Source organism: Heterocephalus glaber, unplaced genomic scaffold, assembly GCF_053883595.1.
Source record: "Heterocephalus glaber isolate CG9 unplaced genomic scaffold, H.glaber_assembly_v1.0 deba00001532, whole genome shotgun sequence".
NCBI classification, from domain to species: Eukaryota; Metazoa; Chordata; class Mammalia; order Rodentia; family Bathyergidae; genus Heterocephalus; species Heterocephalus glaber.
The window spans coordinates 5,111,329-5,128,968 of NW_028258330.1; the positions used below are offsets into that span (position 1 = coordinate 5,111,329).

The window sequence follows — 17,640 nt, forward strand, 5'->3', positions numbered from 1 at the left end:
CTTAGCTACCATGCCACCTTGCATCAGAGAGCTGGCCTTGATCTGGTCCTAACCCACCCACCTCTGGGCTGCCAAAGGGTTTCAGACTGTTGCTCTCCACGGAGAGGGGACTCGAGACAGATACCTCCAACTAGAGACATGGCAGAACAAACAACAGAGGGGAACTTGCGACAGTGCAAGAAGCAGTAAAACTAAGTGGAATATTTGCGGTGATGATGAAATATGTTCACCAACAAATAGAATACCACAAAGGAACTGAGAGCAAGGAAGAGTACTTGAAAATTAAAAATGATAGTGGATGTTAAGAATGTAATTAAGAGCTGGGGTAAAGGTTATTGGGAGGGGCCTTGCTTAGCATGCACAAGGCCCTGGATTCAATTCCTGGCACCACACACACAACTGCAATTAAAAAGTGGATTATAGAAAACATAATGTTTAGTGAAACTCCATGAGGTGCTGGTTAAATGGGCCCCACACTCCAAGCAACCTGGTAGCTAAGGGTTTAGTACACATTCACCTCCCCAAAAGATGCCATCTTGAACATAAAAATTATTTTGAGCTAAAGAAATTGAGGCCAGGTGTGTGGCGAACTCTTGTAATCCCAGCACTTGGGAGGCAGAGGCAGGAGGATAATTGGGAGTTCGAAGCCAGCCTAGGCTACACAGTGAACTCAAGGCCAGCCTGAACTACATAGCAAGACCTTGTCTCAAAAAATAAAAAATAAAGACACTCGGGCTGGTGATTTAGCTCAGTGGTTCTACCACCTGCCTTGCAAGTGCAAGGTCCCAAGTTTGATCCCCGGTACCAAAAAAATAAATAAATAAAGACACTCAAATAACAGCAGGCACAGGAGGGGTGCTCTGACCTCCTTTTTGCAAGCAAAAGGTAAACCTTTTAGGTGTAAGACCCCCACCCTACACCAGGAGGAAATAACTGTACACTAGAGATGGAGAGGAGCTCAAGAAGGTCTTGGCCAGATGTGGAGGTCTACCAAAGGTACCCCCAGCACTCGGAGGCTGAGGCAGGAGGATCTTAAGTCTGAGGCCAGCCCAAGATACACAGTAAGACCCTGTCTTAGGCCAGGGATTTAGCTCAGTGGTTCCACTGCCTGCCTGCTTGGCAAGCACAAGGTCCTGGTTGTACCAAAAAAAAAAAAAAAAAAAAAAAGAGACCCTGTCTCAAAAAATAAAAAAGAGTTGGGCCGGGGATTTAGCTCAGTGGTTTCACCGCCTGCTGGGCAAGCGCAAGGACCTGAATTTGATCCCCAGTACCAAAAAATAAATAAATTCCTTTACACATATCTTCTTCTTCTTTTTTTTTTTTTTGGTACCAGGGATCGAACTCGGGACCTTGCACTTTCGAGGCAGGCGCCAGAACCACTGAGCTAAATCCCTGGCCCTACACATATCTTCTTATATGGTTTACTTTTCTACACCTGCCTCCTTTTGTTTAACCCAGTGTACTGTATTAGCACTTGGGTTTTGCCACTTCTTTTTTTTGTTTGTTTTTGCTTTTTGAGACAAGGTCTTGCTATGTGGTCCATGCTGGTCTTAAATTCAGACAGATCCTCCGGACTCAGTCACCCAAGGACAGGACATGGTGGCATACTTCTGTAATCCAGCACCCAAGAGGCTGAGGCAGGAAGATTATAAATTCAAGCCCTGCCTAGGCAATTTGGCAAGACTCTCAAAATTAAAAAAAAAACAAGGGGGGGCTGGGGGTGTAGCTCAGTGTCAAAGCCTGGGTTCAATCCTAAGCACTACTACTACTACTGATAATAATAATAATTTTATACAGCTATACAACATATTTGTGTTAAAACCTGTTATTACATGTCAACAATTTTTAAAAATTTAAATTTGTAAAACAGAAAAGTTGCAGTAAGCTAATTTACTACTGAAGAAAAGTAGTTTGATGAGTTCAGGATAGCTGCAGTGTAGTGTTTATCGAGCCTCCAACTCAGATAAACCAGCCAGTGAACCTTCCTGACCAGGAAACATCATTCACACGACACACCCTGCAGGCCACCTGATTTTAAACCTTTTATGGGGTGATTTACTGTACTTTGTATGCATAGATACACAGGTACCACTGTGTTCCAGCACAGTAACAGCAGTGCAGGTCTGTTCCATACAGCTGGTGTCCTGAGTCAGCTTGATGACGTTCACGTGATGAGAAGTCACCTAGCAATAAGCTTTGAGGAACGTGTCCATCACTAAATGATGTGTGACAGTGGGTGATACTGAAGTGACAGGACATGGTGACTAGAAAAACAACAGGAAGATAAGTCCAGAGTGAAGGACTTCAGACTATTTCAGAAACCAAATATTCTCCAAGAAAACAAAAAACCAGGCTCATGAGAAAGGCAGCAGTGTCAGCTCCAGATGTATATGAAGTGGCTACAGGGTCCAAGCACCACCACTCGACAGAGATGGCTTCGGAGCCCAAGAGACGGCTGCCCTTCAATGGGAGGGAGGGCAATTCGGTGGTCTGTCAGATAAACCCCACCAAGTCTCAGGGAAGGCAAAGCCAAGTGTCCCCTGTAGTCCCGCTAGTTAGTTCATGGGTACTGGGTAAGTGCCAGGGGAGAGAAGTCCAATAGTGTATCGTAGGTGTGATCGATGAACAAACAGATCTCACCTGCCACATAACAGGTCCCTCAGCTCTTGCCCTTTCCAGACTCTGAAATGACGTTTCCCCTGAGGCCATGCTGTTGTTCCCACTGACCAGCTCCTCTAACATTCCCTGGCCACTGTTGTGCTGTTTCTTGCTCATCAGCGTAATGCCAACCAAACTGATCCAACTGACCTGTTCTTACCGCTCATGTCCCATGGAAAGCTGAGGTCTCTGCTGCTGGCATCTGGGGCTCAGTTATTTGCAATGTTTTTGTTTTTCCTTTTTGAGATAGCGTCTCTGTAGTTACACCATCCTCCTGCCTCAGTCTCTGGAGTGCTAGGATTACAGGTGTGTGCCACTACACCCAGCTACTAACTTTAAAGGGACCACTAAGGCTTTAATAGCAGCATGCAAAAAAAGTCAGATGCATTGGTTTCAAAAAAACTGAGCTTATGGAACCTCTATGAAATTTCATATCAACCCTTCCCCATATAGAAAATACCTCTTGAACTATGTAAGTTTAGTTTCTTTCAAGGAAATATTTATTTCATATTTCACAACATAAATATATGCTTTCCACAAACATAAAATAGAAATCAAGGCATCTATCATATTTATATGCTGAGCCAAAGTCCTTGTTTTTAGAATTCAGCAGCCAATCATGGTTCTGAACCAGAATCACCAGTCCATTTTTTCACAAAATCACGGATCCTGTCAGAAAGTGGAACATAATCTTCACTATATAGAACGACTGTCTCCACATAAAACCCTTTCGAGGGTTCGGGGGCGATTTCACTTCTTGGGAGATCCTTTTGTTCTACTTCATAACCTTCTAAAAGAAAAGGAATACCTGAATTAAAGAGACCAATCATTCAAGTCTCAGAAATAGACTAAATTAAAAATTATGGTATCAGATGCCAGCTATCACTTTCTTTCTTTAAAAAAAGAAAAACATGACATTACAGACATGTTCCAGATATTTAATACTGCAATGTCACTGACAGTACTCATGATGTTTCATTGAAATATACTTAACATACAATTATCTCACTTTAAAAGATAGAATTCAGCGGCTTTTTTTGAACTTGTATTTGCCCAACCAGCAACACGATTAACTTTCCAATACTTTTGTCCACTGGAGGTTCTGCAATTCTATCAGTTACCGCCCATCTTCCCCACCCCTCAGCCCGATAACCACACCCATCAACTTTCTTCCCTCTGTATGATTTCCAGCACTTAGTGATGGCGCTGTGGTTCCCTTTTCCCAGTAACTGGGAAGACTTTTATATCCCTCAACTGCTAAAAGTTCCGAAGTTGTTGCTCGCCATGTGCGACCTGAGCTAATGACAGCCTCAGTTCTTTATGCCAACTCCAAGGTCTCTGAAATTCCATCTCGGACTTTACAGATTCTTCCAATTGTGAGTATGGGGACGACCTTATTCAACAAATAAGGTTTAAGTGACAGCATTTAAAGGGCATCTCCTGGCATCTCTTTACAGATTGCATAACATGCGGCAAACAACCGCCTCGACCATTTTTGTAGAATAGACCTGAGGATTTACAGCACAAGAGGTCGCGTCCCTGATCCTTGGGTACCTCGCGGAGGGCAGCGGATCCCGAGGAAGGTCTCGGCAGACAGGCCTACCTGAAAGCTTCCTCTTCTTCCCGTAAAAGTAAAGTACAGAACCCAACAGGGTCCAGCTGCCTAGCCCGTAGACCATAGACAGCTTCCGGTACCCGGACACGGCACGCTGCGGCTGCATGACGTCTCGCCTGGAAAGCCTGAGTCTCGCGAAGCGCAGGCGGAGCCAGGCCTTCCGGTCGTCAGTCGTGATATCCGCTGCCGTCGCCAATGAGGAACTAACGTAGCGACCACGTCCGGCTGCCGCGATGCATGTTGGATTATGTAGTCCACTCCATCTCCGAGGCTAGGATCTTGGGGATACCGGATGCCAAGCAGAGGGCAGGCCACCCTGCACGCCACGTGATGGGGAACAGTTGACAGCTTTTCTGAGCATTAACTTCTCACTTGCATAACTGCAATGCCTGCCTTACATAGGCCAGATGGTATTTGAAAACGTTAATTCTATTTCCTCTTACAGCCTACGGGATTTGCCAAGATGCTATTTGTGGCTCTCTCTGCACCTCATCTTTCCAGTTTTCCAATCTGGAACTCTGGGTCAACTTCGGGTAGCTCAAGTCAAAGCTAATACCCCGTCTGTGCTCTGGGTCTCATTCTTCAGCCTCCTGCTGAGGCCTCACCTACCAATCACACCCAGTGCTGCCCCATGCCCGCTTATTTTCATTGTTCATTTTATCTTCATCGTGCCAAGTGTGCCCACGTCAGAAAACCGAAAAAAAATCTTTGACTCTGTGCACCTTCATCTTTTCTTATTCACACATTTCTTAAAGTATAATCCACCCACGCTCCTAGAAACTGAGCAACTTGAGAGAGCGAGGCTGTTGCTTGGTCCAAAGTAGGCTCAGTAAATTGGCCTGTTTTTTTCACCCATACTCAAACTTAATTGCTAAAAAGCATTTAACATTGACAACCCACTCTCCTCCCGCTACTCTTTGGTCTCTTTCAGGGCTCCTTTTCCACTGCTTATCCTTTTTTTTTCTTTTAATTTATTTATTTTGTTTTTTGAGACAGGGTCTCACTATGTAATTCAGGCTGGCCTCAAACTTCCGGTGATCCTCTTGCCCCAGCCTCCTGAGTGCTGAGATTGCTGGCGTGCGCCAGCATGCCTGACCATTGCCTAGCCTTTAAAACTTGGTGTTCTGCCTACGGAAATCTACACCTCCAAAAATTAAAGGCTTCACTGGCTTAAATGTAAAGTTAAAACTATAAACCTAGGGGGCCAGGGATTTAGCTCAGTGGTTCCGGTTCCTGCCTCGAAAGCGCAAGGTCCCGAGTTTGATCCCCAGTACCAAAAAAAACCCCCCAAAAACTATAAATCTAGAACAAATCAAAGAAGAAAATTTTGCCATCTTGGGATAAGCAAAGATTTTTTAAAATATAAAAAGCATGAACCACAAAGCAAATACTGATAAAATTTAAAAATTAATTTAAAAATTTTCAAAATTAAGGCTTTTGCTCTTTAAAAGCACCTGTTTAAGTTATTTTACCCAAGACAGATGCATTGTCAGTGTTGGAGTCACTTAAGTCATCAACCACTGTTGATGTCATCCAGGCTGGACTGTGGACAGGCAACTTACTCAGGCAGGCCCCAAACCTCTGGCCCCAGTAGAGCTTCACACGTGTGTTACTTTTCCTTGGTTTCCTAATATTTAGACAGTGAGTACTAAGTTCAGAAAATGCCTTCTGAGGAAGTCACTTAACCCACAGACACATGGAGACCTCAGGGAATCAAATGTGTATTAGCATTGTTTTAGCCAGTGCTTTCCTCATCCAGTTGTTTCCTTTATGATCCTTAATACTTGAGTCGAAACAAGCTGCCAAAATACATTATCTCTGATTTCATAGAGACTAAAAAGTTAGGACACAAAAGGCACATAAACATCCACTAAAACGTTTATGACCTTACAATTTTATGATACAGAAAAGGGACGTATACAAGGGAGACAAATAAATTATAACCTACAGACTTACATACAAAACTTACTCTGATTTACTTATTAAAAGCTGCCAAGGGGGCTGGGGATTTAGCTCAGTGGTTCCCCCACCTGCCTTGAAAGTGAAAGATACCAAGTTTGATCCCCAGTGGCAAAAAAAAAAAAAAAAAAGAAGCTGCCAGGAAAGTGAAGGGAATGTTACAAAGCCTTTATAAACAACAGTGAGCACACTAAACAGGGTTTTTCTTAATCCCAGCCGGCCCTCCACCTAACAGGCACTGGACACGGCCAGCTTCTTCAGATGGTCCATGAACACCTGCAGGCTGACGTCATCCGTCAGGATGGGCGCTCCGGTTTCCTGAAATGCAATGGAGGAGGCTCAACGGCAAAGACCAGAAGCTGGGTAGAATTTAGGAGCTGTTTAGCACCTTCCACTTCAGAGCATCCACAGGTGTCACCTCTGCCGGGGTAACTGCTACTCTCAACTAAAATGTGAGGTCCCCGGAGACCAGGCCACTCCACTGTGCAGACATAGTTTCGAGCATACACCTTTCCATGTCACTTAACATTGGGATGTTACCATTAGTGGAAAATGAGGAAAGAGTAACAGGAGATCTCATTTTTTAAATTATTTCCTACAACTGCACATAATTTACGATTATCTCAAAAACAAGTTCATTTAAAAAAAATATTACAAGAAAACAATGAGAAGTCACTGGAGAGACATACTGGGAATAACTAGCTAAAGGAGGCATCCCACCAAGATGAAAGGAGTGGGCAGGAGTTGCTGTGTGGTGCTAGGCAGGAGAGGATGGGGGCCTGCCCGCTGCCACTATCCAGGAGCGGAGCAGAGGTGCAGGCCGCGTCCCACCCCAGCCACACCCTGTTCACCACACTGCACACTGCACCAGTGACCCACAGGGGCAGCGGCTCCACCCCACCTCAATATGTCATTACAAGTCAGGTTTCTTCCCCTCAGCAAAATTACCCAAGTTACTCTTCTGTCTCAAGACTAAAGGGTCAAGGTTGATGGGATTTTAAAACAAGTTTTTAAAATGTAGCCTGCCCTCCTTTCCAAATCCCTGACAATTTCTTACCTGTCCCCAAGCATACAGGTTATTGTGTGTCTGAGATGGGTTCACTTTGGACAAAAGAAATCGAGCCTTTAAAAAAAGAAGTTCAAATGTTAAACGTGGCATTAATATTAGTTTAATCAGGTTTCTTGGCTATATCAGAAATCTTTTAGATTTTTTTTTTGGTACCGGGGATCGAACTTGGGTCCTTGCTCTTTCAAGGCAGGTGCCGGAACCACTGAGCTAAATCCCCAGCCCCTATATCAGAAATCTTTCACTACACAAGAACCTCCCTAGCTTAAGCGGACCAGCTCTCCACGTCTGAAACCTCCCAGGACATTGGTGGCCCTATCCTTCTACACCAACATATTCATGTAAAAAGAAGTCACAGCTAGAAGGCTGCCATCTGCCAATGATTCTACCACATGTAGCAGTGACGACTGCTTGGATTCGCAGCCCTCCATCAGCTCTGAACACAAGGACAGCTGGCTCACCTGGCTGCCGCCATGCTCTGTGTGGACATAGCGCGGCATGGGGAAGCGTGCCTGCAGGATCTCCTGCGCATCATCCAGTGGAGCCTGCAGCAGGTGCTTGAAGTTCTCGTACTCAGGCATGTCCTGGTAGCCGGCCTTCTGCCACTGGGCTATGGTCTGCACAGAAACAACCTCACCAGAACTGTCATGGGGAGGCTACAATGGTGGCCTCCATCCCCGCTCCAGGCCTTCCAGCACCACCTCCCAGGATGGGTTCTGGTGAAGTCACATATCAACATGGGGATTCCAAAAGGCAGAGCTGGCTGGGAGGACGAGAGGCAGGGAGGGCCAGAGAGGGGGTGTCCAGCACACCACCTGGGAGCTCCTTTCAGAGATGTCAGCCAGCAGCCTCGTCCCTCGTCCCTTCCCAAGTACAAAGCAACTGGTTAATAAAGGAGCCCAGGGCCAGGGATTTAGCTCAGTGGTTCTACAGCCTGCCTTCCAAGCGCAAGGTCCCAAGTTCAATCCCCAGTACCAAAAAAAAGGAGCCTGGCCTTTCTTCCAGTCCACTTCCACTGTTAGCCCCAGCCTAGTCCCTCACTCCTCACACCTGGAGGGAGAGGATCTGCCGCTGCCAACATAAAGCCATGCCCCCTTCTGTCTACTCAACAGCACCCACACTGCTGCCCTCAGGCAGGTAGGCAGGCTGGCCGGGTGGGACTGACCTACCCCAGCCCTACTCCTCTCTAGGCAGGGGAAGAGAAAAGCTATAAGAGCCGGGTATGATGGTGCACGCCTATAACCCTGGCATTCTGGGAGGCTGAGGCAGGAGGATCACAAGTTTGGGGCCAGCCTAGGCAACTTAGCAATTTAGTAAAATCCTATCTCAAAAAACAAAAAAGGGTTGGGGATGTAACTTAACTTAGTACAAAGGGGCCCAGCTTCAATCCCCAGTACCACAAAACCAAACCAAAACAAATCAGAACAGTGACTGTGGCACCTGAGGGCTGTCCTCAGAGGCCTCCCACTACAGTCTACTCTCCCCTCTGAGCAGTGCCAGCCACCATTGTCCACATCTCAATCTTCTGAGTGACTGTCTGGTTGCCAGAGGAAGTGCCCATAGTTCCCTCAGCAACAAGAACAGCCACAGCCAGCAGACTCAGGGCTTCTGAAGAGCAAGAAATAAACAAATGGAAAAACACCTCATCTTCCTCTTTAGAACTCCTCCCTTGGCCAAAAAAGGTGCTTGATAAATAAGTAAATGAACAGGGTGGGGGTGCAGTAAGGAATGATGAAGCTCAGTCACCAGGAGGTGCAGCTGCTGGTCACCGGATGGCCCAGGTCTGTGAGCAAGAGGCCAGCAGAAGTGCTGACAGGTTAAGAGTTTCAAGTTATGAAACACCTACTAGTATCTGAAAATTAATACTTCCTAAGTTACTCAGGAAATTTAAAAACATAATTTATATTCTTTCAGGACATTTGTAATCATTTGCATTGTTTGGACTCTAGGAAGCCAAATCAATCACCAAAAGCAGCTTTCTAAATGGAAAGAACATACAACAGAAGAAAGAGTGTCACCAAATACAGTGAGAATTAAAACGTTTTTTTCCACTAGGCAGGGTGGTGCATGCCTGTAATCCCAGCTATTTGGAAGGCTGATAGGAGGATCACAAATTCAAGGCATGGATAATTTAGTAAGATCCTGTCTCAAAATAAAAATATTTCAAAAGGGCCTGGGAGTATAACTCAGCACTCCCTGGGTTCAATCTCTAGTGTGGTTAAAAAAAAAAAACCAGCATAGAACAGAATACTTTTCCCCCCTCATAACAATGCAAAAATTCAGGGGAGCCATTCCCTCTGTAGAGCACAAACCCCTTTGAGAAAAAAAAGAAACCTTCTCTTCCCTGAAGCCACCCATAGCCACCCTGGGGACTCACGGACCCAGTGTGCTGTCCCTATGCCAGGGTCTTCCACCAGAGAAAAGCTATAGACTCCAACCCACCCCTCACAGAACACTAAGAACAGCAGTCTGTACAATGAGCTTATTGAGGAGGAATAAACTCGTTTACCTAACAATTTCAGAAAGTAATAAATTACAGTGATTTAAAAGGACCACTTGAGACTTTCTTTTTCTTTTTCTTTTTTTTTTTTTTTTTTCTAGTACCGGGAATTGAACTTGGGACCTTGCACTTGTGAGGCAGGCGGTGGAACCACTGAGCTAAATCCCTGGCCCACTTGAGACTTTCTTACAGCAAGTACTACTCTTGTGAAGTATACAAATACTACAGAATTCTTGCTTCAAATATGATGAAAAACCCAAAATCACAAGTAACAGGGAAGCAGAAACAACAGCCAGGAAAGAAACCAATAACGTCATCTTACCTCACCAAGATAAATGACAATTTGGAAGAAAGTGTCCATCAGCAAGATTCTGTCAGCTAGAATGCTGCTGCTGTCCAAGAGCACCGGCTAGGGAGAGAGAGAGAAGAGGCATAGGTCCTTGTCCTTCCCCCAGGTGCCACAGCAGCCCCACGCCAGGGCCCATGGGGTGGACCAACCCTTACACCACAGGGCTCCCTCTTCTGCTCCCCAGCCCAGGGGCTCCAAGTCTTAATTTCAAGGAGAAACAGGCCCCTGACAACCAGGTGGGAAGAGAAGCGAGTGGCATCTTGTGATCCAGGACCCAGAAATGATTCTGAATATTCTGTTTAGTGTTAGATATTCATCTTATCAGTCTGATCTTTCTCTCAAATCTACTTTAGCTGTACTTGAGAGCAAGCAGCATTTAATAACAAGTTCTTAAAGTTCACTACAAAATATATTTTATTATTTTTATTTTAATAATAAAACTTATACTAAATTTAAGAAAATTTGTACCCGTGTATAACAAATATTGATATTTTAGTTTATTTCCAGAGTTTATTATTTTGAAGTCTTCTAAAAAACACAACTCAGAAAAGTCTCTTTTTTGTAAAGATCATAATTGACTTTACCTGCAAATTGAGCAATGCTCTATTTCACACAGATATTCTTTTAGGAAAGATTCTGCTTTCTTTCCATGTAACATTTTCTCATAAGGACTTCTGTATTTTATGTTACATAAATTATGTATTTCTTAGATTACTTATTTCTCCACTACTAAGCATTTGGATTGTTATATAATTCTCTGTTATAGGATTTCATTTATTGTTTCTCTGCACATAGCTTTTTCTTTATCTAGGAGTACTTTTCCAGACACTTTGTGAGACTTGGAAGTAATTACTGGTCAAAATATGTGAACTCATTGGAAAAAAAGCACCCATTTAAAAAAGTTTTTTGTAGCTACTTCTATGTCCCACAAAAACATTGTTTTATATGTCTTTAGAGTTTTTCTATGGATTCTTTTTATTTTAATTTTTGGGGGGTTTTTTGAGACAGGGTCTCACTATATAGTTCAGGCTGGCCTTCAACTCATGGCCATCCTCCTGCCTCAGCCACCCAAGTGCTGGGATTACAGGCATCCACCACCAAGAATCCGGCCTATGGATTCTTTTTAAATAGTCAGAAATGCTAAATTACTACAAAAATTCACAATTTTCTCTTTTTTCCAGGTCTGCTGAGAGGAAGCTTCTAGAAAAACCCTCCAGTCAGGCAGCTGCCGCTCCAAGGGAAGTTGGCATGCCTAGCCTCACCTCTGGCGGGCCATGGAAGGAGTAGGAGTAGAGGATGGGCTGGATCATGATGAGGGACTGGGTCAGGTCCTGCCGTGCAAAGTGGTGTCTGTAATAGGACGACTCATCAGGACTGTTGTTAAACACCTGGAGAAAGGGCGATCTTCTGAGGTGGAACATGAACTGCATTCACAAAGGGGAAAAAGACAAACGCATATAACTGTGAGTACCCAGAGAGCAGACTTGCCTTAGATCTTCTCCAAAGGAGAACCCAGACTCTGAAAAGGCCTCCAGGTTCACAGAGACAGAAGCAGAAGGTGGCAGCAGGGGCTGGTGGAGTGGGAAATGGGGAGTCATTGTTTAAAGGGTGCAGAGTTTCAGCTCTGCAAGATGAATTAATTCTGGACATCTGTTGCACAATAATGTGAATATAATTAACATCACACAACTGTACCCTTCAAACGGGGTAAGATGGTAAATTCTACCACAGTTAAATTTTTTTTTTGGTACTGGAGATCGAACTCAGGACCTTGCGCTTGGGAGGCAGGCAGGAGAACCACTGAGCTAAATCCCCGGCCCTGTTAAAATTTTTTTTTTTTTTTTTTCAGTACCAGGGATTGAACTCAGGACCCTGCGCAGCAGGTTCTCATCCCAAACCCAGCTCTCAATGAGGAGGAAACTGAAGTACAGAAGTAAGGCCCAAAGCCTCACCCTTTCTGCGTGGTAGAGCTGCTCTGACTTCCACCCTCAAATGCATGGCCACAGCAGGTACCACAGGACCTCAACTGGGCGCTGCACCTGGCTCTTCAGTCTCAGCTCTGGAGGACCCAGCAGCACCCAGTTTATCTGTGTCTCGGGCTGGCTTTTGGAGGGCCCTCTGGAAGAATAGGTTTCATGGCTTTAAAGAGACTGCAGACCAACTCATCCCTTCCACAGATGAAGAAACCAAAATGCATAAGGGCTTGGATGCCATCAATGATTAGCAGGAGCAAGGCCAGTGTGGGGCTCTTCCCACAATACTGCAAGGCCTCAACCAGTGGGACACGGGTGCCTGAACATGCTAGGGTCATCTGAGAAGTGCTGAGCAGGGCCTGGCACTGAGAAAGGTGCTGAGTACTCGATGGCTTCTGCTCAGGTAACCCCAGCAATCAGCACTAAGCAAAGCCCCACTGACCTTCATCACTTACAGTCTGAGACTCAAACCCCAGAAGTCTTCATTTTACCCTGAGAATAGTTTATTTCTCTCACACTTATATTAGCTTGTTTCTTTTCTATTTCCTTTTGTGGTGCTGGGGATGAAACTCAGGGCCATATGTGTGCTAGGCAAGCGCCCTGCCATGAAGCTACATCCCAGCCCTTGAAATGTGCATCTCTCACCTGAGGATATAGAGAAAAGGCATCTGATAGCCTAAAAGAAGTGGGATCTTCTTTGTTATATTGTCCAAACTTCTGACACTGTTGAAAGAAAATATTAAAAAAAAAAAAGAGAGAGAGAGAGAAGAAAACTTGAGTTAGTGTTACATGGAAAACTCCTGGACTAGGAGCCATGTTCCCACTTTAATGTTTCCACCTTAACTCTGCCATTTCCTGTGAGTTCTAGACTGGAACAGCAAGAACAGACTGAGGAGGAGCTGGCGGCTCTGCATCTCCAGCAGCTCCCAGGCAGCACCAGCCAGGCCATCCCACCCCCAATAGCTGCCAGGCTGTTAGGCACCATTCCTGCATGACAGCCTGCAAGACCATGCTACTAGCAATTAGTACAGGGACATGCACATTCTGTTCTGCTGCAGTGCAGTTTTTTCTCCTCTCAGTGGCAGGTCTCTGAACAATAGTTTTCTCTTCCTTTCCTGTCTTTATTCTGACCACACCTCTCCTCCGGCCAATAGTGGACTAGGCTGTCCATTGTTTTTTTGAAACAGGATCTCACTGTGCAGTTCAGGCTGGCCTTGAACTCACTCACCATGGTCAGGCCTTGAACTCATGGCAATCTTCCTACCTCAGCCTCCCAAGGGCTGGGCCTCTGTCCATCGTTAAGAAGCCCATCACTAGGAATTACCTACCAAATCTGATCTCCTTTCCATTACTGAAACCTTACTTTCCTATTTCTCCTCATCTCTCCAACCAAGACTTCTTTGCCTTCTTCAGTGGCTCCTTGTTCTCCTCATGACTCCTCTCTGGGGAGTGATCACAGGTGGGTTCGTGGCCCCTGCTCTCATCCTTGCTGCATTGGTAACAAATGAACATTAGAACCACACCGATGACTCCAAATCTTCCTCATGGTGTCCAGTTCTGAGGGCCAGCCTGAGCTCCAGTGGGGATTTCCACTTAATTACTGGACTGCTTTCCATATAAACATAAATCTATATCCCAGAGTGCTGCAATTACAGACACCAGGCCAACTCTGTATATATTTTTATAAAATCACATTCAATCTATCAAAAATAAGCTACTGTATTAAAAAAAAAATCACCTTTGTCCACATTAAAGTTCTCTCCTTCCCCATTTTCTACCACAATGTTTGCAGTTACCCGACTTGAAATGTGAGACAATGCTGACCCTTTTTTGATCCCAGTGCTGGGGATTGAACTCAAGACCTTGTGCATACCAGGCAAATACTCAACCACTGAACTACATCCCCAGCCCTGCTTTTTAACTTTTATATAGTCATTTCAGCAGTTTTTCATTTAGCACACTTCGTAGTTCCAAGTCTTCTGCTCTCTCCATTTCTACTGCCACTACCTGGTCTCAGCTCCCTGGACCCTGTAAAATGCTCCGTCATAACACTGGCCTTTCCCCTGCAATCCACTTGGAATGCCAATGTTAAGCGTGAGCAAGAGCACTGTGCCTACATCACACCCCTCCCTAAGGAACCTCACGCTGTCCCACCTCTCTCCCTGAAGTTAAGGCATTCTGCAATCCCAGTGTACCTTCCTTCCCTCCATTCCTCACGGCCAGCCAGCCCCTGCGACAGTAATTCCTTCATTGTCCCCAGCACAAGTTGAAGGGCATGGCTACCTCCCTTTCCTATCACCCTGCTCTGTACAAAAAGGTCTAATTCAAGGCTCACTTCTCACATGAAGCCTTTGCCAATCCTTTCACTCTCTGCTCACCTGTCACCCCTTTGAAATCCTGGAGGAACAATTTTCAAATTCTGATGGGAATGCTGACACTTCCTGACAAACAGCTCCAAGAGATGGCAGGGGGCAAATACAGGGCTGAACCGAGTTCACCAGGTCCTCTTTTGGGGCTTTTGGTCACAAATGCACGCTGGGAGCCTTCATCTAATGCAACTCCTACACCAGCAGACCTGCATCCTCCCATGTTCTGAGTACGCTGTTTCTTCCTACCTATTCTAATGACACCCCTCAAGGGGAAAAGGCACAATTAACGTGTCTGTCATATCACTCTCAGATCATCCACTTTGTTGTGTTTTTTTTGGGTACTGGGGATTGAACTCAGGTCCTTGTGCTTGCGAGGCAGGCCGTGGAACCACTGAGCTAAATCCCCAGCCCCCATCCACTTTGGCATAAATTTTTGCTGGCAGGATGTATAATTGGTTTAAGTAACAATTTTCTTTTCTACAAGGTAAAGCAGCGAACAAGGCCGAACCCAGTGCTATCAACCCCAATTTACCAGTCGGATGAGCTGCCGGTCCAGCCATCGGAGCACGTCAGGGCCCTCCTCCGACTCTGCCCGGAACACTCCAAGCCTCGCCATCAGGACCGCTGCAGCCTCCTGGTCAAACGCAGCCTCTATGAGCTGGAGCTGGCTCTGCACATCTGCCCAACTGACAATTCCATAGTTAGTGCTGTGCGCCATTTAGGAGCCATCAGAGACCCAGACATGCACAGATCCTGGTCCTCCGCGGATGATGACATAGATCTGACTGCATTCATGTAACAGGTAAGGGATGACAGGGGCCTGACAGCCGCTCAGTCACCCTCACATGATCTCTGACACCTGGGAACTCAAAGGAGCAATGACAGAGGAGCTCCCACCACGTGCACGAGATATGGTGGACATGCAAAGATGCAGTCTCTATCTAATGTTCCTTTCTCACTGCTATCTTACAAAACTCTGAATGTTTACAAACTCCCAAAATGACCTTCCTTCTCTGTGGAAAAAAGCAATTAGCACACATTCCCATGTCTTCCAGATGAACAAAATAGTATGAACAAACCTAAGGGACAGCAGTCAGACCAGGAACAGGTATGTGTAATATACACAGCAATGATATCCAGAATATATAAAGAGCCTATGCATATCAAGGAACAAGAAAAAGGAATAGGCTTTACAAAACTGTGTGAACACTATCATAAAAGAAATCCATATGGCCAGTAAAGAGGAAGAGTCAACTCACTGACCAAAGGAAAACATAACCAAAGGGAGATAATGCTCTGTATTGGCATGGTGAAGACTGAAATATCCTTCGTTAATGAAGCCACAGGGCACTTGCTTCACACTATGGGATGAGCGCAAATGAGGTTCTCAGGAGAGCAGTTTTGTAGTACTTAAGTCTCACTTTTATGAAGTGGCTGGAAAGAGACTACCATGTATGCAACAACCTAGATACGTGAACACAGCAATGCTGGAAGGCAAGGCTTGAAATGTGCTCGTATATGTGCCATCCAAACTATCCAACACCACATGAGCACCAAAATAAACAAGATACAGGCTTGCAAGTTGCAGGTAAACACTGATACAAATACAGATAATATACACATAAAATGTGACAAGCTGTTGCATCTGTATATAATAAATACCTACAGTATAGAGCTTCATAGAAATGAGATTGTGAGGCTGAACCAATTAACAGCCTTTACTCTGGGGAGAAACAGTCTTCACTCTGGGGAGAAACAGTCTTCTCTGTACTGTGTCCACAGAGATTGGGTCCACTCCCCCTGGGATACATAATGCATGGGTGCTCAACTCCCTTACAGAAAACAGGACAGCATTTGCAAGAATCTATAAACACACTCCCACATACTTCAAATTGTCTCTAAATTACCAGTATTAACTAATGCAGTGTAAGTACTATGTGAATAGTGGTTATGCTGTTTTATTTAAGGAACAAGAAGAAAAAGATCTGTACATGTTTATATAGACACTGTATTTTTTTTCCAAATGTTTTCCATTGAAGGTTGGCTGAACCCTTGGACATAGAACTCTCAGATATGGAAGACCACCTGCAGTTACATTCTACCTGAATCTTTAACAAGGAGGATGTATTTCAGTTGCTTATATAATTTAAAATAATGAAAAATAACCTTTTGGAGGGGTACCTGGAATTGAACCTAACCTTCTCACTGAGATACATCCTCAGTTCTTTTTATTTTGTGACAGCCCCGTTAAGCTGCCCAGGCTGGCCTTGAATTTGTAATCCTCTGTCTCAGTCCCTACAGAGGGGTGGGATTACAGGAATGTACCACCACAGCAGGCTATGAAAAGCAACTTGCAATGAACTATATTCCTACTGGAAGTGAATTCTTCTAGGCAAGCGCCTGTAGGCCCAACTGGGTTAGCCAAGAGTGTTGCCTCCTTTCTTCTAAGCTACTGAGCCAGGGAGGACTGTGGAGCACTATTTGAAGGAATGAGAAAGACCAACAGACAGATGTTAAAACATCTCTTCACAGGAAAACCACCAGTAAGGGGCTCAACAGAAAAGAAGCAGGTGACTCACTTTCGGGCAATGGTGGTCACACGGATGCGTTTCAGTGTGCTGGAATGCTGATATTGTGTGACAAACTGGATGGCACCTCTGCTTCCTTGGGGGACTGGGGCATTGTGCTGCAGGGCGAGAGGCCACACACCTGTTATAGTCATAGACATGACTTAAACACAGCCACAGAGCCCACTGGGGTCTCCTAAAACAACGAACAGCGAGGATGGTGAGGTTCTTGCTGCATTTTGAATGGTACACTTAGGAAGTGCACAGTTCACTGTATTTAACTTCTGCGAAAGAAAGAAAGGAAAGAGGGAGAGGAGGGGAGGGGAGGGGAGGAGAGGAAAGGAGAGGAGAAGAGAGGGAGGAAGGGAGGGAGGGAGGGAGGGAGGGAGGGAGGGAGGGAGGAAGGGAGGAAGGGAGGAAGGGAGGAAGGAAGGAAGGAAGGAAGGAAGGAAGGAAAGGAAGGAAAGGAAAGGAAGGAAAGGGAGGGAAAGAAAGAAAGAATCACATTTATTACTGAACTCCTGGTGCTGGGGGTGTAGCTCAGGTAGAGTGTGTGTTTATGCTTTTAGCATACACAAGGCCCT

At 45.2% G+C, this 17,640-nt stretch overlaps 2 protein-coding genes and 1 long non-coding RNA gene across 9 annotated transcripts in view; 1 reads left to right on the forward strand and 2 right to left on the reverse strand.

Moving 5' to 3' along the window:
* Positions 1 to 3,135: 3,135 nt before the first annotated feature.
* Smim26 (small integral membrane protein 26) lies at positions 3,136 to 5,933 on the reverse strand. The gene is made up of 2 exons (XM_087189044.1): positions 4,262 to 5,933; positions 3,136 to 3,466 (listed from the first exon to the last, which is right to left on the reverse strand). Exons 1-2 carry the CDS (start codon positions 4,377 to 4,379, stop codon positions 3,276 to 3,278), a joined length of 309 nt encoding a protein of 102 aa, XP_087045170.1. The 5' UTR covers positions 4,380 to 5,933; the 3' UTR covers positions 3,136 to 3,275.
* Positions 3,434 to 6,366, forward strand: LOC147824625 (uncharacterized). The gene is made up of 2 exons (XR_015442053.1): positions 3,434 to 4,034; positions 4,116 to 6,366. It is a non-coding gene; the product is annotated as an uncharacterized LOC147824625 (long non-coding RNA).
* Positions 6,136 to 17,640, reverse strand: part of Sec23b (SEC23 homolog B, COPII component) — a 32,906-nt gene continuing 21,401 nt past the window's right edge. For 5 of the 7 annotated variants that reach the window (XM_004840878.4, XM_087189033.1, XM_004840880.4 and 2 more), the window contains 8 exons: positions 17,069 to 17,175; positions 15,022 to 15,175; positions 12,766 to 12,843; positions 11,410 to 11,571; positions 10,121 to 10,207; positions 7,760 to 7,915; positions 7,290 to 7,355; positions 6,380 to 6,550 (listed from right to left, as the gene is read on the reverse strand). In XM_004840878.4, coding sequence (XP_004840935.1) covers positions 6,461 to 6,550; positions 7,290 to 7,355; positions 7,760 to 7,915; positions 10,121 to 10,207; positions 11,410 to 11,571; positions 12,766 to 12,843; positions 15,022 to 15,175; positions 17,069 to 17,175 — 900 coding nt within the window. In that variant the 3' untranslated portion in view covers positions 6,380 to 6,460. Of the gene's footprint in view, positions 6,551 to 7,289; positions 7,356 to 7,759; positions 7,916 to 10,120; positions 10,208 to 11,409; positions 11,572 to 12,765; positions 12,844 to 15,021; positions 15,176 to 17,068; positions 17,176 to 17,640 lie in introns of all 7 variants that reach the window. The other 2 variants (XM_087189034.1, XM_087189035.1) reach the window with 1 other exon arrangement.